General features: G+C 40.2%; 1 protein-coding gene across 1 annotated transcript in view; it reads left to right on the top strand.

Annotated features, from left to right (window-relative positions):
• Positions 1 to 14411, top strand: part of LOC109305523 (neurobeachin-like) — a 31582-nt gene extending 17171 nt beyond the window's left edge. Inside the window, exons 3-8 of the mRNA XM_019528518.1 lie at positions 1511 to 1592; positions 1807 to 1930; positions 2325 to 2517; positions 2781 to 3797; positions 9369 to 9586; positions 14165 to 14411. Of these exons, the coding sequence (XP_019384063.1) occupies positions 1511 to 1592; positions 1807 to 1930; positions 2325 to 2517; positions 2781 to 3797; positions 9369 to 9586; positions 14165 to 14372 (1842 nt within the window). The 3' untranslated portion in view covers positions 14373 to 14411. The remainder of the gene's footprint in view (positions 1 to 1510; positions 1593 to 1806; positions 1931 to 2324; positions 2518 to 2780; positions 3798 to 9368; positions 9587 to 14164) is intronic.
• The last annotated feature ends 8467 nt before the right edge of the window (positions 14412 to 22878 follow it).

Genomic DNA, 22878 nt, shown 5'->3' with positions numbered 1-22878 from the left:
TTTCAAGGTTTGGATTTTATATAAATCCAAGAAGTCCAAACAATTGTGATCAAACCTTAGTGAAATATGATTGTTGCATTAAGAAATAGCAAGTTTTCATAAGTGAAAGACTCACTCCACAAACATATATATGCTTCTCTCCAACAGGCTAGGTAAGAAAGGCTTTTTATGAGGAGAGACTGGCAGCAATAGCTATGATCTGCTACTCTATCTCCTCCTCAGCCTTATCTCAATTACTAAACTTCTTGTCCATCTTTTAGTAGTTGCACTCAAGCTACCGAAAGCATAGGATAGATTGGGAATACATATTTTTACCATCTTGTCATCCAAGCTTCAGGTATAAAAATATTCTATTGCATATTTATCTGCATACCACATACCCTCGAATAACTTATGCACCTTTTTCTAGTGAGGCAGAACAAAGAGTCCTGTTGTCACCTTCACTCCCCTCCCCCAGCTGCTTGGCCAACATGGATTGTCAATTTAGTAGCAGCTGTTAGAAGGTTAAACCTGTAGCTGGTTAGCCCTGCAGCAAGGAGTGGGGACATAATGCTGATGACAACTCCACCCTTGCTTCAGGTGGCTGGAAGGTTCAGTCTTGGGTTAGCTGATGCTGAGCATATCCCCCTGCCACAATTCTAGCAGCCCCCTGTATTCTTTCCAGTATAGAACTCAATTTCCTTGCACAAGAAATGCATCCCAATTTACAAAGGAAAATTTTAAAGGGAAAGGTGCATCTGGTATGCAAATAAATATGGTATATTTTGCAAATCAAGCTAATGAACCCTTAACTAGATGCATCATTTGTTGGCTTGACTTTCAAGAGTGCTGAGAACTCAAGAGTTATCAGTGAAGTTGGTGCCTTCAGCCTCTCACAGATGATGAAAAAGATGATTATTTTAGTGGGAACTGCCAGAAATTTTGGAGGTATGATGAATATGAGAAGTAAGGGAATGCCTTAAGCACTCACCTCCTTGGGTCTGGACCAGCCTTAACCTGAATATATGTTTGACTTAGAAACTGAAACCATATTATTGCTCTTGCTTTATCGTATTTTGTATTATGCAGCTTATGCTGACCTTCTATATACAAAACAGCATTAGCACTCAAAAGTCAGCATATAAAAGTTATCCCAAAATTAAGTTGGAAGTAGAAATATTTAAAAATTTTAAATATTTGGTTTGCCCAGAAAAAAAAAGTTTGTTAATGTATAAGAGGAAACCGCTTGATTTCTTGCATACAAATTTGGCTAATAATAATAATGATAATAATAATGATAGTTATTATTATTGTTGTTACTATTGTTATTATTTTAAAAAACCCTTTCCTACTTTGCATCCTTGTACTAATAAAATTGCATTACTAAAGATTTTTTTTAATGAAGAGCTAACATACACATCGCTCCATTTTTCATTATGAACCACAGCATGATTAGTTTAAATAAAAATTTAGTATATGCTATTAAATTAATATAATATGGTAAAACTAACTTAATTGTTTTCTGTTTTAGATTTTGACAGAGCAAGTATGCACACAGGTTGTTCACAAACCACATCCAGAGCCAGATTCTACAGTGAAAATTCAGAATCCAAGTAAGGACATTATACTATGTTTGTATTGCATCACTGGTGACTAGATTTTTTTTTTTTTTTTAAACAAAATGCTATTTATTATTTCTGCAAAAGTTCATTGCTTTGGGAACATCAAAGAAATTTGCTTTTGTATAAGGCTTTCGTTATGGCTTCAACAGCTGTTTTTACATGGGATTTAAAATAAGTTTTGTGACATATATTTGCTCTTTTAAAGTGATTCTTAAGGTGGTGGCAACATTGTTAAAAAACTCCACACCAAGTGCAGAGCTGATGGAAGTCCGACGTTTGTTTTTATCTGATATGATAAAACTTTTCAGTAATAGCCGTGAAAACAGAAGGTATGTAAATTAAGTATTTTTTTTGTACTCTAACACAAATAGGTTTCCCGTCACTACACTAAATACTGTAATTTGGGATGTTAATTGTCTTTATATTATACAGTTTTATATAAGCTGCAGTAAAAATATTTTAAAGTTATAAAACATGGTTTGGGCAAAGAATAGTTAATTTTAGGTGAGCAGTTAACAGTTTTGTTTTATTTTGAGCACATTTTACTAACTCTTTTAAGATCCTAGATTTAAAGACAAAGTTATCTTATTAGCATTACTTTGACCTTTATAGGAAGACAGTCTATTTTAAGATTTTTCATTCTGTTTTACTCATCTTAATTTGAAAAATCCTAAGGGATTGAATTTTATTTGGATATATTTTGACCTAATTATTTCACTTTAGATGTTTACTTCAGTGTTCGGTGTGGCAGGACTGGATGTTTTCTCTGGGATATATTAACCCTAAGAACTCAGAAGAACAGAAGATCACAGAGATGGTGTACAACATTTTCCGTATTCTCTTATATCATGCAATAAAATATGAGTGGGGAGGCTGGAGGGTATGGGTTGATACCCTTTCGATAGCCCATTCCAAGGTAAGAATTAGTTTCTGAATTTTCTGTTGGTTCAAAAATCTCAAGTTAAAGGGCTAGCAATACAGTAGATACAATATAAAGTGATTTAGTGCCATCTGGTGGATACTGTAGGATATTTCAGGTTACCATTTTTTGCTTATCAGTGCAAGTTTTATTCTGTGAAACGTTTTGTGAATTAAACATGAATGATACTGATTTTATTTTTCTTAGTTGAAATTGTAGATTTTCATCTGAAATTTATAATCTGTCCTCTTCTGTTTAAGGTCACCTATGAAGCTCACAAGGAGTATCTTGCAAAAATGTATGAAGAATATCAGAGGCAAGAGGAAGAAAACATAAAAAAGGGGAAAAAGGGGAATGTGAGCACTATCTCAGGCCTTTCATCTCAGACAACAGGAGCAAAAGGTGGAATGGAAATTCGAGAGATAGAAGACCTTTCACAAAGCCAAAGCCCGGAAAGTGAAACAGACTACCCTGTCAGCACAGATACCAGAGACTTGCTCATGGCTACAAAGGTGTCAGATGATGTCCTTGGAAATTCTGATAGACCAGGAGGGGGTGTACATGTAGAGGTTCATGACCTTTTAGTTGATATAAAAGCTGAAAAGGTAGAAGCCACGGAAGTAAAGCTTGATGATATGGATTTATCACCAGAGACACTGGTAACTGGAGAAAATGGGGCCCTTGTTGAAGTTGAATCCCTTTTAGATAATGTATATAGTGCTGCTGTTGAGAAACTCCAAAACAATGTTCATGGAAGTGTTGGTATCATTAAGAAAAATGAGGAAAAAGATAATGGGCCATTGATAACACTGGCTGATGAGAAAGATGAACCTTCCACTAACAATACCTCATTTCTTTTTGATAAAATTCCCAGCCAAGAGGAGAAACTTCTGCCTGATCTTTCCAGTAATCACATTTCTATTCCAAATGTGCAAGATACTCAATTGCATATTGGTGTAAGTGATGATCTGGGATTGCTTGCTCATATGACCGGTAGTGTAGATATAACATGTACTTCAAGTATAATAGAGGAGAAGGAGTTCAAGATTCATACAACTTCAGATGGAATGAGCAGCATTTCAGAGAGGGAATTGACTTCATGCAAAGGATTGGAATATGCTGAAATGACTGCTACCACCCTGGAGACAGAGTCCTCTGGTAGTAAAAGTGTACCTAATGTCGATGCAGGAAGTATAATATCAGACACAGAAAGATCTGATGATGGTAAAGAAGCAGGAAAGGAGATAAGGAAAATACAGACCACCACTACAACTCAGGTAAGTTACAAGTGCTATGTTTATATCAATAGATAACGCTTTAACTTTTTTGTATCCTTGTAACAAGGTATTTAGCAAAATTTGCAGATTTGTTGGAATCTGACCACTGTGCTGTGAGCGTTTCTGCTGTGGCTTCAAACTTGTAACCTCTGGGCTGTCAACCATGTGCCTCAGGTCCGGTCCATTACTGAGTACTGGATCATTTAATCAGGGCTATGACAAATCTTTAAACGCATTTTTGCTTGCATTATACCAGACAAATCTGTCTTGCAAACCCTTTTTATTTGTAAAATGGCTAGCCCAGCAGCATGCATGATAGCTGTAAGTTAGTTTGAGAGTTAGAATAAGACATTAATTTACTCCTCTTATGGACACTTAATTTTAAAAGCTTTACTAGGGAGATATGTATTGTATTTACATGATTTGTCTTGTGTCCAGTATAATTAATGATACTAAATTTGCTCTTCTGTTTTAAAAGATAGTAATATTATAGTAATACAATAGTATTATTGATAGTAATATTTATTTTATGTATTCTACTTTATCAAAAAACCTGTACTAAAATATACCTGTCAATATTTCTTCATGGTTTCATGGGGTATTCTCTTAATTGGTCTAGATATTTGGGTACAGCTTTTCTGTGCTAGCATTAGAGGCAATACACAAAACTTCTTCAGTGTTTTGTTTTGTTCATGTGCATGTGAGTTTATTAGCTCGTTAGTGCTATTGTTGTTGCCATTGTGAGAACTGTTATTAGTTTATACAGAGAAATACCGAAAAACAAGAGAAACATGCCTGAGAACAGAACACTCTCATTGTGTTTCTTTTTCTTGTTGTCGGGCCCTCTGATTACAAATTTAGTTCGTCTGATTCGCACTGTGTCCCATCCCTGCCATCCCAAAGCCTGTATTGGGAAGGTTGTACGTGGGCATTAGTTGTAGCCATTGAAAATCCTCCTCCTTCAAGAAATCTAGATGATTATGCACAGGAAAAAAGAAGCAAGTTAATGAGCAAGACGTGTTTGTTCCAAGACCTATTAGCGGCCCTGGAATCCAGGCAGAAAGTATGTTAACCTATCCGTGAAGTTCCACAAGTGGTGCTCTGCTGATTTTGGGCCATTAGTCCCTCAACGTTTGGAACCAGTCTTTCATCTCTTCTTGGGATCTTGCCCAAGGGAATCCATCAGGCATAAGGAGCCTCCTCCCTCCCAGTGTTCTAGGCTCCCCCTATGAGGAGCTCTAAAGACCTTTGAAGTCAGTGCTGAATGTCTTTTATCAGTCTGCTGTCCCTTTCTGTCTTTCTCACCACTTCTCCTATCATTCTGCCTTCATGATCTGAGTATTGGGGCAAATTCCTGTGCCACCTTAGGGCTATAACAAGTGTCACCATCTAGGACCATTAGTGCACAGATATATGGAGAATGGAATAACATAAGTATGTATTCCCAGCTGGGATTGTTTTGCTCTTGCATAGGCTTCAACTCTGTCCTTTACCACTGCTTCCCTTCTACTCTATGAGGCTGCCTCAGAGCAAACCACTTCTCTCCCCTTTTCAGGAATGTTGATAAACAGAACTAGGAATTTCCTGCTTCTCTTGGATGCAAGAAGAAAACAATAGCTTGTATAGGGCTCTGAAAACGCTATCTGTTCACTTCCATGAGAAAAGCCATGGTGGTGTGAGAATGGGAATGCCTCAATGAGAAGTTTGCCCAACGAGGAGTCTTTCATTCTGTATTAGGAAGGACACTGAGAACACAAACTATATTGCACCCCCTGTCTACTTTATAGAGTACAACACCCGCTCAAACCACCACAAAAGAGACTCTGACAACTTTCTGTGAGCAGCCGTGCACACTGGTTAATCCTCTGAGAAAGATGTTTGATGGACCATAAAGTACACCAGATCCCCCTGTGAAACTAGGAACGAATGTAGAGCTTATGTAGATGCTACCTTGTCAAAGTTGTGTAGAAAAGCTTGTAACAGAACACTGGTTAGCACATTGACATCACCTCCAGAGGAATACTGATACTCACACCAGTGGAGTGGTTGTCTTCTGATCAGACACCTGTGGCTAACATAAATACCTGGTCCTGGAGGGAGGACACTGCTGAAGAACTCCAGCAAATGTGTATCTTTAACAGGTATGGGAAAGAAAGAGCTTCCAAAAAGGTGTCCCCTCCCCAACAAAAAATAGACTCTGCCTTTCAGTTCAAGGGTCTGAGCACATAAACAAGTTACCTTGAATTAGTTAGATGGGCACTTAAATGGCATTAGCTGCTCTGAAGTGTCTGTCTCTTTGCTTAACTGACCCCTTATTAAGTCTGAGGTATTTCAGTGCTGCATGCACTTGGATAGCTGATGTGCACTAAGTCCATGCACCTGACTTCCCCACAGTAACTTTTGTTCTTGTTAACTGTACCAGGCTCTGGCTTCCCTGAACCTACCCTTTCTTTTTGTAGTCCCTTTATGAAAGGATACAAAATGCTATTCAACCAAGAGGCACAGTTCAGAGAAATTTAGTCTCCTCCTTCACTTGGCATGAGTGAATTTTGACCTGTGTTCTGATGGGAGTGAAGCTTTGGGTTCTTTTGTATGTGAGCTCTCAAATTTTGTTACAGAATTTGAGGCATAATGTAGTACCCCCCACACTTCAAGGCATCTTGTATAATAGAGAACAAGCCTCCAAAACCAGCAGAAGGAAAAGGTATTGAAGAAGATCAAAATGAAATTATCAGTTGCCAGATGGTTTTTATTCTTAGTCCTGACAATCAAACAAAAACTGCTGATACCAAGAAGATTGTTAAATGGGAAGAGAAACTGGGGGGGAGACGACACTAAGGAACAGATTTGTTTCTCTTGTGGAGTGTCATTTTTTTTCTGTCAAAATAGTAAGAGTGATATGTTCCTTTTCCCTTGCTACTTGAACACACATATGTGAACAGCCTGCATACACATGTATACATGCATGCATGCTTTCAGGAAAATAAATCTATAATCAAATCAAAAGTTATCTCACTATGCGCTAACTTCCATATGTTATTTTGTCATGGTTATTTGTAAAATGGCTCCTGTCTTTTCTCCCCTTCCTTTCATAAAATCACTTTTTGCATATTTTTTCTTATGTCCAAGTTATAAGTTCTTCAAGTCAGGAGCCACCTTGTTAATCCTTTCCTTTAAGTGCCAGCATAATGGTGCCTAAAGTCTAGTTGAGAAGTTACTAAAATATAACTGTTTATTTTATCCACTTGCTTGATTTAGGATTAGTTTAAAATATGTTACTTATCTGCTAAGTGAATTAACACAAAATCAAGGCTATCAGTGAAATGTTTAGGTAAAGGCATGTATTAAGTAAAAAAAAATAATTGAGCATTTTCATTTTCCTAGGCAACACTAAAATTAAAATCTTGTTAAATGCTTGAAAAATGAGGTAGTGAAACACTAGCTACAGCATCACTGCAGTTGGAGATGAACTGGAGCATGTATTGACTTTTTTATGCTAGCTTTAACCAAGTTAGCTCTTGTAAGTAGTAGTAGCTGCGATGCAGTGGCATGGACATCAGGGCAGTGGAGGTTGCAGACAGGCTCATACACCTCACACTAAAGCTTTTATTCCTATATCTGCACTGCTCTTGTAATTAAAGCTTGCTTACATATGCTGTCATCCTACCTCAGATTACAACACAGATATAGTCTCAAAGAGTAAGTCACAGGTGAGGCTAGCTGCTAATTTAAGGCTGCTAAACATGCTTTTTAGAAACTAGTTTTATATTCAAATCCCCAGGTTCCTTCACTTTACCAGGAAGAGCAGCATGTCTGTTGCCCAAGTTGACACTCCATGGAGAAGCACCAAAAAAGAAAACAAAAGAGAGCATGGATAGGAGTTGTTTCACAGATTCCAGAGGGGAAGAGTTACATGTCCTCATGAATGTCAAGGCGGATAAGATCTAGGAAAATAAGAGAAAAAGTTGCAGCCATACAGGTGTGCAATTTATCAAAGCTTGGGAATGGAACAGAGAGCATGCTAAATTGAGAGAATTAATTCCAGAACTTAAAAGTTAATTTTTATCTATCCGTGTGTTAAGAAGGGATTTAAATATGAGAAAATAATTCTCAAAAGACATATAATACTACCAGTAAAAATTTGGAACTTAAGTCAAATTGATGATTGACTTAATAATAGGAACCCCTATTGCTCTCCAAAGGGATGTTAAAAAAATCATGCTAAATACCACGTCAACTTTCCAGCTAGGTTCCTGTACCATTCTCTTTTTTATATCACAAGTAAAAATACTTTATATGTAGATATAGCTATATAGAGATGTATAGATACCTTTTGCCAACAATTGTCTGGCTTTCAATCAATAGGCAGAAAATAGACTGAAGAGGTAAAAAGATTTTAGGCAGTTGAAATTCTAGTTTAAAGCATTCAGTCAATCAGTCCATTTCCAGATAACACAAGATTATTTCTTACTTTTCCTTTATCTACTCTAATTTTAAAATGATCTCAAGCCATGGGTATTATAGTTTCCCAACAGTAGTATTCCACAATCTAAGTCATGTAATTGTCATGAAGATTTGCCCAACATTCAGTTTAGTTTTCTTTTTGTATTTTTTTCTTACCAATACTGTTTTATCCATTTTCTTATCCCATTAAATAAATCTTCTTTCTTCTGTTTGTTTGCTCAGAAAGTGGAAGCAAGCATTCATGACCACATAGGTATTAAAATAATACCTTAAATAAACTACTTGCTGAAAGATACGGAAGAATGTCCAACAGCACACAAAACTTTACCTAATTAAGAAAATAGAACACAGTCAGCAAGGGAAGACCTATGAGGCTAGATTTGTACATCTGAAAAGAAATCGATAGTATATCTTCTAAAATAGGTGATTTTAAAAAATCTATAAAAGAAAGACTTCTCAAAATTTGACAAGAAAAAAGACAACTGTGCGTGGGAGGAGGCAATCTTGAAATGACAAATTTTGAAACAAAACAGAAAAGTCAGCAAATACCTGAAAGGAAAGATTAGAGTAGGACCAAACTCCTTCTTTTCACGTGTGAAAAGAGGGAAGATTTACTTTTGAAGTTCTTGAATTAATTCTCTCATATAAGTGTGTTCTCTGTTCCATTTCCAAGCTTTGATAAATTGAACACCTGTATAGTTGTAACTTTTTCTCTTATTTTCTCAGATACTATCTGCCTTGCCATTTATGAGGACCTTCGAAACAACTCCTGTCCATGCTCTTTTGTTTTCCCTTTTGGTGCTTCTCTGTGAAGTGTCAATTTGGGCAACAGACATGCTGCTCTTCCTGGTAAAGTTGAAGGTAGCTGGGGAATTGGCTGTAGCAGTAGTTTCTAAAAAATATGTTTAGCAGTCTATAAAAATGGAGTAGCTCCTTTGGAGCTACAGGACATAACACTAGCTGAATTTGGGTGGCACTGCCATTCTATTTTGGATTTTTTCTTAGCTCAAAAGTCAGGCTATACTTTCCCAAGTCTTATAACCCATGTGGTATATTCAAATTCACTGCAGAATAGTAATGTAAACTTTGAATTTGTTTCTGGTTTAGGCTGTGCAGGGTCGGTCCATCACCCAACAAGACAGAGATTTGCGAGTCGATTTGGGATTCCGAGGAATGCCAATGACAGAGGAACAGCGACGTCAGTTTAGTCCAGGTCCGCGCACAACTATGTTTCGTATTCCAGAGTTTAAATGGTCTCCAATGCACCAGAGGCTCCTGACAGATCTGCTGTTTGCACTAGAAACAGATGTACATGTTTGGAGAAGGTAAAAAAGTGATGTTTCCTGTTCAACTTTATTATATATATATGTTTGTCAGCAAGCAGAGAGACAATTAAGTACAAGCCATTTACTGAAGAGTAGTAATCTTAAAGATAAACAGTGATTTCTATTGTAAAGATAACAATACTCAGATATACTACTATATTTACTCAAATATAAGTCTACCCTGAACATGACTGTCCAGTAAATAGATGTTATATATGGAAAACGTATAAGTTTGTTATAATATTCCAGGTATAGAATCAAATTATTGGAGGTTTTCCTTCTATTTGTCTCCCTCCTACTGCTACAGCAAATAAAATAAATCTGGGTGATCAGGTAATCCCCTTGCCCTCTTCCTCCCCTTAGCTTTTCCACCCTCCTTACTGTCAGACCCTGCTCTCCCTAACCACAAGGAAGTGAGGAACAAATCTGAAAACACTGACCTTGACATTTATCTACTGTTAATAGCTTGCATATAGTACCCATAGACTTAATTCATCCAGAATTGATGCATTTCAATGCATTTTTTGAAATTGCTGCAAGTTTTAGCACAGATACTCCTTAAACACATTTCTGAGAAGCACTTTTGTACCTACTTATAGATAGTATAAACTATGCATGATATTAGTTTAAAGCCAAAAAACTCATGATTTACTATATAGTCAATTGGGCTGGGCCCCAGCAGAGTCAATAACATTTCAAGCCATAGTGACCACACAGCTCAGCCCTGCTTGGTATGTGTGGGTACTCCAAATACCCCCCCCACATAGACTTTGTGTGCTAATTACCCCTCCATCCCACCCCACACACTCATGACTATAAGTGGGTGTTCTTGTCATGCGTTCTAGGATCATCCAAAGTGTATATGCAGATGAGGCATAGGGCAGCCTCATGGAGGGTGGGCCCACAATAATCATATGCAACAGCCTCAGAGAGGGAACAACAGAGGGATTCTGGGCAAACTGTTTGGGGCTCTATTTGGTGATGTTTGCCAGAAATTTAAGGTTGACGAAAAAACAGGAATGGGAAAGAAAGATGCAGCTTAGATGTGAGAGTGAAGAGGAACTTGAAATGTATACAATGTAGTGGGTCACCTTGACTTTAAATATTGTCAGTGCTGAGGGAGCCTGCAGTCAGTGGGCACTAGCTCATGTCTTATTTAAATAGACTGCACTAACCTGTCCTTGTGGCCAAGTCTAGGGAGTGTCTGAAGTTCTAGACTAAAGAGTCTGGGATGGAGAAGGCTTGCCTGTAGCATCTGGGGGGTATTTGAACCTCAGGACCTCCAGGCTTGGGCCTGCATGTAGGATGCCTGCCAGTGGATTTGGGAGTATCTGAAGTCCCATGGTGATAGGTCTGGGATGGAGAATACTCACCTGTTGCAGCACCATATGCAATGTTTAGAATGATTAAGTTCTGCCTGCTCAATCAGTGTGGTTTTTGGAATGATTGAGTTTTGCTCAACTGACATGATTTGGAACTGATTTAGCTAATTTGATGTGGATCATGAAATATAATAAAAAAAAAAAGTATGTTAGCCCAAAATGGGCCAAACTGCTGCCAGAAGATCATGCGCTCAATAATGATAGACAATGTATTTAATGAGGCTTCCTTATATATGAATGTAAGACAAGGGTGTTTTTTCTCCTCCTGCTGATTTTTGGTTTTGAAAAACCTTGTCTTGTAGTGAAGTAAATTCAGTATGTTGGAGTATCTGACATATATCTGAAGCTTTCTTTTTACCTTGTTCATTTTTAGTGGCAACTACAACTTTAATGTAGGAAGTGGCAACTAAAATTTGGATATATTTTCTCTGTGTAAAACCCTTAATCCTAAGGAGTATGACTCTAAACGATTTATATACATTATGACTTTGTCTTCTAGGACAATTTACTAGGCAATTGCTTTTTTCTAGCCAAATAAACAAGTTTAGATCTTGGCAAAGATTTCTGATTTTTAAACCAGTAAATCCATTATTTATTTCTTGTAAGCCTTGACAGCAACATTGCTACTGGAGATAGTAACTACTGACTGTTGCATTTGATTTTGTTAATGTACTTAATGTATTCTTTTACATTAAAATAGAAGCAATCTTAGCTACATTTTTAAATACATTAGTTTGCATTTAAATAACGGAGGCATTATTTTAATACAACGGTTTTTGGCTCTTCAGAGTTAAGGGGGAAAAACAGCCTTTTTCTGCATCTAATAAAAGTCCACACATATACTAGGCACTATTTTCCCTCAAATTACACCATTCATTTTCAAAGATTTGAATGCTGTGCTACTAGTATAATATGGGGGTGGGGTCAACCAGTGGCATAGGTAACTTCTGTGTGTGGCATGTGGCAACTCCGAGAGTTGCCTAGGCAGCACAGCAGCAGATAGGGCAGGAAACAGGAAGCAAAGTAGCAAATCAGGCAGGGAGCACGGGAGAGAAAGCAGAAAGAGCAGCAGATGAGGCAGGGAGCACAGGGCTGGGAGCAGAAAGCAGAGTAGCAGATCCTTCAGGGCTAGGGGATAGGGATCAGAGTGGAACCTGATATGGGCGTGAACCTTGTCAGGCTAATTTGTGGCACTCATTCCAAAAAGCTTGCCCTGCCACTAGTGTAATACATGAGAACTCTATCAGAATCTCAGCTTGCATTTAAGTGGATTGCTGTGTCTCTTATGAGCTTGAGCTGAAGTGGCATTATTAATTCTTTATTTTGCCAGTAGTCTTGTGCTTTCTCTTTTTACATACTTTACCCAGGGCAGATAAATATACCATATTCACTCAAATCTGAAGACAAGAATTTTTTCCCCAAACAACACGGAGGAAAAAAAAGCTGTCTTGGATTTGAATACCAGCCCAGGGCAGACAGCATCTTGGCGTCAAAGCTAGAGCTAATCTGCCGCCTGCCCCAGGCTGGAATGGCTCATTTGGCAGGAGTAGGGGGCTTGCACTTGGAAGGATTGAAGGGTGGTGGGGGAACTGACAACTTGCCCCCCATCTCCCTTGCCCCTGTGCCTGTGCATGACCCTCCCACCCCTGTTCCCTGTGTAGCTTGCCCCCTCCCCCCTTATCTTCTGCTCTGGCTCCAATCCCTGCAGTCCTGGCCTGGCCAGGGCTGGAGCTGCTGTCACTTTCCCCTGACCCGACTGGGCTAGTGCTGCTGCTGACTGTCTTGGATGAGTAGAGATGCAGCAGAAGGTAAGGGGAGGTAGGGGGTGGGTGATCAGGGAGTGGGAGGTAGACACAAGTATAGGGAGGAAAGTAGGGGGTGAAGAGACAAGCATATGTGGGGGGGAGGGGGGAGACACAGGGGTCAAGGTCAGGCACAGGGTCAGGGGACAAAGGGTGAAGGGGCAGGCTGCAGGAGGGAGCAGGGTGTTGGGGAAGTAGGGAGTTTGGGGGGCAGGGACAGACGTGTGGCAGGGGTTGCATGGTAGAGGACAGGCCCAGGACTGGTACAGGCAGAGGGGGAGTAGTAAGGGACAGGGAGAGCATGCAAGAAAGACAAGGGATGGATGAGGGTCTGGCCTCTCACCAAAGCAGTGGGGAAGATAAATTTAGATGACCTTCCACTAATTAGATTCTGTATATGGAAAATGATAATACATTTATAATTCCCCCCACAAAAAAACTAAGTATATTGCGGGGGGGGGTCTTAAATTTGAGGTCATCCTGGATTTTGGTAAATGTGGTAGTTTAAGTTTACTTTTTTGGAAGGCAAGGTAGAGGTGCACCTTAGAGAGCAAATTAATCATAGGTGTGTAAGCTTTTGAGAGTCCCAACTCACTTCATCATAAGTACTGTTTGGGGTTATTTCATGACTCCCTTCTAGTGTCCCAGTATTCCATTTGCTTAATTAACATGTTGTATAGTGAAAGGAAGGACATGCATATGTGATTAGTAGGTCATGGTTTCCTAAACTTTTTCATAGTGCATTTTGATTGTATGACTGTTCCATAGAAATCTTTCTACTTATTTGTAATCATAATCAGTATTTACGGTGGCATTTATATCTATTGCAAGTGAGTAACTTTAACATTAGGAAGATATTTATGTGCACTTATCTGTCTTTTAATGGGATCTAGCAGGTGGAAATGAGGAAAAGCCATGACTAATTCACTGATCAATTCTCTACTGATCACCAGCAAAAACTTTGTAAATCACCAATTGGCTAACATAGTTCTAAAAATATGACTTTCTTATATGTGTACTTTAAAAAAGAAAAGAAAAAAAGCTTCTTTAAAATAAAGTGTAGTTAAATAACAGTAAAAGTTCTGTTACCCTTATTCATTTTGAATAACACCTTATGTCATTAATAGTCTCACTGGTTTCAACACAGCTGTGTGGATAAGGATTGTCCAGTCTTGGGCTCTTTAAACATATACTAATCTGGATATGAAATTAAAACCATTAAGTTGGTATTTTAGGCCAGCTTCCCTTGATTTTTTAATATCTATTACACTTGAGCTTTTGCAAAGACAATCGGATGCAACTAATAAAAATTAAAATTGTGGCTTCAAAGACTAGGTATCTGACTTTTAAAACAAAGGTTGTTTTAATATTTATATGTATTTCTGTTTTTGCAGTCACTCTACAAAGTCTGTAATGGACTTTGTCAATAGCAATGAAAATATTATTTTTGTACACAACACGATCCACCTCATTTCCCAGATGGTAGACAATATTATCATAGCTTGTGGAGGAATTTTACCACTGTTGTCTGCAGCCACATCTCCGACTGTAAGTACAATATTTCCATCTAGTGGTCATGTTAGAAATTGCTTTAAAGAATAAGAAGTCTTTGTATCCAATTTCTTTGTAGTAGCTTAAAATACAATTAATTTCTTCCAGAAACTTTAACTATATGAACAAAAACTCTTAAGGGTCAACACATGGAATGCTTATAAATAATTTGTATTTGAAATGTTATCTTTTACTGGATAGCACTAGTTAGAAATAACAGTAGTGTTTTAAATGTTATATGGTGAATAAGTAGTTAGAAAGACAAGGATCTTACAAATAGGGTACTCTGTTAAAACTTTGTGGAAGGCATTCTCCTTGCCCACATCAGTATATTTTTGTTTTATTTTGTTTATGGGATTGTCCAGCTACTGAGATTCTTGGAAATCCATAGGTTTTGTCAAATGAAGATATTACTATTACAATACATAGTACTTAGCATGCAAACATAAGATCTCATGACCCTGGTTCAAACAATTGATGGGTATATACTGTACCCATATTATTTGTACCATCTAAAATGCCAGGTAGATGTGTTTTATTTGAAGTGATCAAAAACAAATATCATTCAAAGATGCTCTTCTTAATCGCACGAGTGGCATCAGATGTGTAAAAAAAACAAAACAAAACAAAAAACCCCAAACCAACAACAACCCCCTACCAAGATTTTCTAGAGTATTATATGCAAAGCAAGCTTACAGAGCGTTCATGACACGCAAGGAAAACCCCATCAACACTTCTTAAAATGAAAGGCCACAAAGACACTTTTTTCAAAACCAGTTCATCAGGTATTGTTTGAAAATAAAGTTGCTTTGTGTAGAATTTTGTTTTATAAAATATATAAAACAGTCATGGTTTGAATTAGTTCCTTATGTGGAATTAGGATGGTCTTGGCTTCTCTTTTTTATCCTGATTTATGAAAGTAGAGAACTGTTTTGTAGTATAATAACCCTGTAATTCACAGTTGCCCTTTTATTTATTCTGGATAATACATGTGCATCTGTTATAGTCCTATAAAGTACCTATATATTTTGTACAGTATTACATTTTTAAATGGTAGTAATTGGGCTTACAAAAATTAAAGGCAATTTTGTTCTCGGACCATATTAAGCAGTATTTAAGTATTTAAGCTTATCCTTTTAGAATAAAAGGAAAAAGAATTTGTACTAATTGATTTAAAAAGTTGGTAACTGATGTCAAATTGTAAAATGATTATATTTTATGGAAGAAAAAAATAGATTACTACATGTACCATTTTCCAAGCATGCAGGAAGAAAGATAAGATGAAAGGAATGTGGTTTCATTAGGCCACAACTTTATTAATTTAACTTGTCAGGAACTATCCAGTAATAACTTGTATGGTGTAGATCATGATTCTTTATTTAATTGTTTCCACCTGGTATATCAACAGTACCCTTCCTCAACAGCTGGTTTCCAGCCTGCTGCTGCACCACACCATCTTCTTCTGAGGGCTGGGGAAAAGGGTTTTCTTGTTAATCAAAACTAAAACATCTTGCAGCTTTGAAGAAAGTTTTGTGTACATGGACTGCAATATAAAAGTGGGGCTTTTTGGTGGGGGAAAATTAGCACTTCGACTACCTTGATATAGTTGTGCAGTCAGTTGGTACTGATGCTATCATAGATGACATAGCTGGAAGCTAAATCAAGTAGCACTGAATAAAAAGTGGGAGGGCAGCAGTTGTTCTGAGTAATAGAGAAAGGCAACCATGGAGACAAGGGAGGTTTAAAAAGTAGTCATAATAAAGACTTTAAAAAGAAGTAGGCATATAGGTAAGGGAATCTGTATGGAGGTGGATCTGAGGCTTGCTTCCATGTGTTAGCACATCCACAATTTGTAGGTCACATTAAATGTCTACACATCATAGTAGTAATGCAGTTAATTCACTTATGTGTATTGTTATTTCATTTCTTCTTAAGTTTATTTCTCAACTTTACAGTAAATTTTTATGAAAGCATGTGTTTTATTCCTAATTAAAGACTATCCATGGGCCATTTTGCAGTTTTACAAAAGTATCACCACCTGTCTTCTTTCACGTAATTCAGTTCACTTTCACATGGCATAATAGCTTTAATTTCCACTCCCATGAAACTGTGCCATTGTATCTGGTCCATAATTCATCATATACTTTACTGTTCCATATTGAAACAGAAGGTACAGTTAATTATTAACTTTATAAATAATTAACAGGGCTGTCATGCTACCTGATCATTATGTAACTTGGGTATACCAAAGGGTGTGCCCCGTCCTTAATTTGATGGGATAGGTGGGCAGGCAACAGTGCTGAGAGGGATGCTGTAACTCAGGTGCAGATCCCTCTATTCTCTATAGAGCCACACCACACAAAGTGTTCTTAATTATATACAGAATTTATTTAACATATAAAGAATTATATACAACTATATACATACATCCCAAAGCAAAGATAATATTAGAGAAAATTAACCACTATACATTCTTATACGTACACATACTTATAACTATATTCAGGAATGGGGTTGCATGAGGTATGCTTTGAGAGTGGCCCTCTTACCTTAAGGATCTTGGGGTCCTAGGTAAGCCACTAGGACCACAGGGTGATCCTGTGTGGGCCTCCAGCAAGTAAGTACCAGATTCCCAGTAAAATACTCAACAAATTAAACAACAAGAAAAAAAGACTCCAATAAAAAATAACAACCTTAAAATTAGTTACTAGCTAAAATATAACACAACTCACACAGTACAACCAGTTTACAAAGTATTTGGTGCAGCTCCCCATTGTTGTAGGATACACACTCACCCAGTTCTCTAAAAGGAGGGGGGTGAGGACTCCCTTTTCTTCGACCCCTCCCCTGCGAAGCCCCTATTCCCTGAACTCATGCTTGTCCTGAGTGGGGATGCGGTAGGCTTGTTTTCCCCCCGTGTGGACTCGGTTGCTGCTCTGGCATGCCACAGGGGGTTCCTTCTTTGTTGTACACCGGCTTCCAGCCCTGGGCACCTCCAAGGCTCCACCTTCTGTCGAGATGAGGGGTGGGGCTCAGACCAGCTTTTCTGGGCCAAGAGCTATGTTAGTTTGGCCTGCGGTTAGTGAAATGTCACTGACTGTGGCCTATGCCATCAGATTGTGCTATGGACTTCTTAGTTCCCTCATAAAATCAGTTACAATTTTTTTCCCTTAAGAACCTGATCTTGTACTGATATTTGTTGTTATGAGTCCTGTTTTGAAAATTATTTTCCCCTTGTTTCAAACTTCCATTTATGAAAAGGGGAGGAGGCACTTTTTCACTCAGCTACTTCCCATTAGCAGAGCAGCGGCTGAGCACTAAAAGCTTGAAATTAATTTAAGCTCTGAGCAGAGAAAAGCTAATAGAACAGTTAATAAAGCTTTTAACTATATCAGGGATATCAGACTCATTCAGTTCCACAGGCTGGATGAGAGTTGTTGGCCTGGTCTGCAGGACAGATCAGGCTGTGTCAGAGCCAGGGCTCAGGGCCAGTCCAGCAGGCTCACCAATGCCCAGTGTGCTGGCCCGGTGAACTGCATGCAGGGCATCAGCTGCTTAAGTTGGAACCAGTGCTGCGGGCAATGCACATGGCCCAGGGGGCTGACAAGGGATACATGCTATATGCGACACCCTTCTGGACCAGCCCTGCTGCACAGTGGTTCCAGGGTCTGTTTGGGATTGGGTGCTAGGCCATCCATGTGTGCCAAAACCAGCAATAGGTTGGGGTGCTCCCCATGCCATCTCTGTCTGCAGTGTCCATGGCTTAGGGTCCAGCTTGTGCATTGTCTGTGGTACAAACCCTGGAGCAAGGTCAGCCTGTGGTGCACAGGCTGGACCAGTCATGTGTCTTATGCATATGCAGCATAGGGGGATGGTATGCGGTATGCTGCATACCATGCTGTGCTAGACTGACCCAATCCAGATCAGCCCCATAGCCAGTGCACAAGGCCAGTTCAACAGCTGTACCAGCTCCCTGTGCCCCATGCAGTGCTTGTGATGCTGGGTCCAGCCTGCACGCCAGACCAACTCTGTACACGGTGTGCAGTGCATGGGATTAATCTGAGACTGATAGGCCAAATCATATGGCTCCAAAGGCCAGATCCAGCCCATGGACCAGCTTTATGACACCCTGGAACTAAATTTTTTTCAAAATATTGGAAAACATTTTCTTTCTTGTTTTGCTTTCATGCACTAAATACAATGCTCTGTTTTTCTGCCCTTCTACAAAAAAACACAGCACTTTAAAGTTTTTTAAGGGAAATGAGTGTTTAAAATATTTTCTGGGGAATATGGGGCTCAGAGAGATTCTTTCAAAGTTGGAAATTGTACTGAGGTTGAGGCTCTCCTGTGCTAAATAGAAAACCCTGGGGACCTTCCTATCCTGTCAGTTAACAGAAGAAAAAATTCTCATCTGAAAAGAACAAATGTATGTGTAAATGGAATGTGCATAATACTGAAAATATTGCATGGGATTTTTGTTGCCTCTTTTAACACGTATAAACAAATGTATTGGGCATAAGGCCAATTCAGGAAAGCAGGTTCATGGTCTAAAATGAATGCATCCATGATGAGAGGAAAAATTTAAGAAAAGAAATTGTTTTCCCCACACGTAAAATCCTAAATTGGGTTGTTTTATTTAAAATAAATCCTATTCCCTGCCTTCATTTGCTACTAATAATTTAATTAAATTATTAGGGGTCATTTTTCATTCATGAAAGCAGACTGTTGTTATCAGTGCTTTGAAATATTTGTTTTAGAATAGCTTTCTTACATGTAGTTTGAATACTTTTAAAAATAATTATAGGCAGGACTGGCAACAGCACCTATTGTTAAGATTGTGACCCTTCGTTATAAGGCCATGATTTCAGTTGCTTTTAATTTTGACGAATTTTGTTGGGTATCTGCCTCAAACTAATTATGTTCAAGCAGACATTGAGTGAAACTTCTAGGGGGGTTGAAGGAAAGGGCTGAGAGTGGATGAGTCAAAGGGAGGATACTGAGGGCTAGTGATGAGAAGGAAAAAGGTGAGGGGGAAAGGAGACAGAGCTAACAAGGTACAGGAGGTAGGGGGATGTGACTGCTTGGGCTGAGAGGCTGGGATGGTGAAACACTGAGATTGGGTCAGGATCTAGGGAGTGAGATGAGACCTTGGCAAAATTAAAGCCAGGGATCAAAGTATGATTCAACAGTGTTACTGGAGGCCAGAGTAGAAGAAAGAGAGAGGCAGAATGAGGAATTAAGATGGGAAAGCAGGACTAGCTAAGCAAGAAGCCTGCAGTGAGAAGTCATATAAATGGAAATTGGGACTGTGGCAAAGAACCAAAGTGGGGGAAGAGACAAAACTGAGATTGGAGGGTATAGGGAGGGAGCCAAGTTTTAAATAAATAGGTAGGAAAAACGTGTGGCTGTTTAGAGCTTGTCCACATAAAGGATGCCAACTTAATTAATTAATCTATTAGCTCATGTGACAAATGCTTATTGTTTGTATGGAAGAGGTCTGTATAATGGATCTAAAAGTTCCATCTCTGCTCAGGCTAGTGTCAGTTTGATGTTTCTGATTTTTTTGAGACGTTTACTTTTTTTTCTTCTGCACAGTTTCCTATATTAAGTGATTGTTGAAGTAAAACATTCAAAATAAGGTAGTCACATTGCTTTTAACCATACCCCCCACACACACTTATGCATTGTGATACAAACTTTAGTTACATGATTGAATACAATTTTTCCCCTCAGGATTCTTGTTTTTTCAGGATAAAAGGAAGCTAACTGTTTTTGATTGCAAAAGTGGGGAGGGATTGAATGATTGAGGAAGCAGACTGAGGGAACTGGGGCTAGAAATAGACATCGCCAAATGAGTCTGAGGTGGTGGGTGCAGCCTGACCAGCAGAGCCCCGGTAACTTTGGAGCAGGGGCCACGCTTCGCCTAAGTAATGGAGAGGCACATGCCAGGGTCCTTACCTTCACATGTACTATGTTTCCAGCCATTCACCCACCCTCCCTGCCTTCCTGCCACCCTTTCAGCTTTCCATGAAACCCCTTGGAGCCAGAGCCTCAACCACCCATGGACACTGAAACCCCACAGGCACTGCCACAGACCGTGGGTAACCTTTCCTGGTCCTCTTCCACCAGCCAAACCTGGGTACACACTGGAGAGCATGGGGAGATGATGGATCTCATTGTCATGTGGGGTAAAGAAGAGATCCAGTACCGGCTCCAGAAAAAACATTGCAACAGGAATGCCTTCAAGTGCATTGCCCAGAAGATGCAGGTACAGGGCCAAAACATAGACTGAGTACAGTGCCACACCAAAACCAAGGTGATGAGGAGTGAGTATCACTGTGTGCTTGACACCAACAACAGGTTTGAGGGCCGGAGGGAGATCGGGTCCTTTTATGAGGAGCTGTCCCACTTCCTAGCCAAGGATGAAGTGCTTCAACATCCAGTACACCTATGGCACTGCTGGGCAGCAGGAAGAGTTGCTGGCAAGCACCCCTCTGGTGGAGAGTGAGGTGCAGAAAGACCATGAGACAGCAGGACAACAGAGTGCCCAGGAGCAGGAGCCACAGGGCAAGAGCACAGCTGCAGAGCTCTGGCATGTTATTGGTGGTCCCTACATCATCTCAGGATATGGGAGCTGAGATGCACTTGCACCTGGAAGTGTGCTCCTCAGACATCTTCTTGGCTGTGGCAAACAATATGGGTTACAGCACACAGGAGGAAGGGGAGAGCTCTAATGCCACTGATGTTGGGATCCAGTCTGAGCATGTGCCCTTAACTTCACAGGAGTTCCCCTGATGCTGGACTTCAGCCTACAGACAACACCTGAGTTTGCAGGCCACAGGACCCCATTGCCTATGCAGGGGCTTCAGCTGTTTTGGACCCACTCTTCTGACACCTCACTGCCCTCCTCGTAGAGATACAGAGAGTATACTTGGCCCCCCACTACCAGCACAGTGGCACTGTAGAAACACAACCCGCAGAACCCATGGCCAGCCCTTCCCCCCCACTTCTCCTGAAGACTCAGGCCCTGAGCAAGGACATCATGCAGCATGGGAGGGTACAGTTCACCCCTGCTCCATGCTACCAAGACGGGGACCCAGGCCTGAGAGAAGTGGGGAGCCCCTTGGGGTAGGGCAGGAGGGGAAAAGACAGAGGAGCAGGGGAACCACAGGCCCTACAGACCATTCCTATAGTCTCAGTCATCTCTAAGGGCATTGTGGCCAAGAAGCCCAGAAGGGTTGGGGTGGGGGGAATGGGGACTGTTGTGGGAATAGTGGGGCATGGAGGAAGGGTATTCCATCCACCCTGCCTGCTCACAGCATGCTACTCCAGGCTGCTGCATGTTGCAAAGGTTTCTGTTTTTCAGCATAGAGCAGAGCCATGACTTCATCCCTTCTCTTTCTCTTCCAAACTTCTCCCCTCCCTCCCATCCCCAAGAGCAGCCAGGGCACCAGATCTCTTCCCTACCTTGCTCTCAAGCATTTAGCTGCCCATGTCCCATTCAATGGGAACATAATCTACTTAATTGACACTTCCCTGCCCTATCTGTCAGGACCATACTGAGAAGGTGGGAGCAGCCGGCTTTACCGTAGCTGTCCTGAGCAGTCACGCAGAACCTCCTGCCTCCTTCCCCCAGGCAGGCACAGAAAGGCACTTAAAGCATTTATTAAGTTCTCCAGACGAACTATAAAAAGCAGTTACAACTGTCAGTCCAAGACTCAGACAGATGTGATAGCAGTACTCCCATGTGGGAGCTGTTGTCATAGTAGCTCCGCTCTTGCTGCCAGGATGACTCCCAGGTTGTGCACCTGGAGAGTCTGGCAGGTATCACAAGGGCACTTTTCACCCTCTGATCCAAGCAATGGGTAAAGTAATGGGTTCCAGTCTCATAGTGCAGGTGAGCACAGTACTGACAGCCTAGGACAATCATAAACTCTCCCTCCTGCAATCATGGCACCATTCTAGCCCCAGACCACCCCACCCCTCAACCTCAAGCCCTGAAAGCAAAGCAGCTCCTGCTCTCACCATCTCCTGCAGTATTCCACCTAGAAGAACAGTGCAGGAAAGCAGCAGAACTCTTTTTAGGCACCCTGGGTCCAATAAAATTTGGTCTGGGTTAGGTCACAGACTGAGGAGGGCATCAGTAGCTGTGGATCGTGAACTTTTCCTGGGGTTTCAGCGCATCATAGCAGAGGTACACGTATAACTCAAAGTGGATTTTTATGTTGAATGGCAACCTGGGGTTCCCTAGTGTATCATCAAAGCAGAAGGCCTCTCTCCAACTGTCAAGATGCTCCCAGGGGAACAAGTCCAGCATCATGGACATGCTATAGACAAATTGGAGGATTGGGACAAAAGAAATCTCGTAAGGTTAAAAAAGGACAAGTGCAAAGTACTGCACTTAGAACAGAACAATCTCATTCACTGGTACAGGCTGGGGCTGACTGGCTGGGCAGCAGCTCGGCAGAAAAGGACGTAGGGTTTACAGTGGACAATCAGCTGAATATGAGCCAGCAGTGTGCCCTTGTTGCCAAGAAGGCTAACAGCATACTGGGCT

The sequence above is a fragment of the Crocodylus porosus genome, unplaced genomic scaffold, assembly GCF_001723895.1.
Source record: "Crocodylus porosus isolate Cpor-Errol unplaced genomic scaffold, CroPor_comp1, whole genome shotgun sequence".
In the NCBI taxonomy this organism is placed as follows: domain Eukaryota; kingdom Metazoa; phylum Chordata; order Crocodylia; family Crocodylidae; genus Crocodylus; species Crocodylus porosus.
This window is presented reverse-complemented; position numbering and strand designations above follow the sequence as displayed.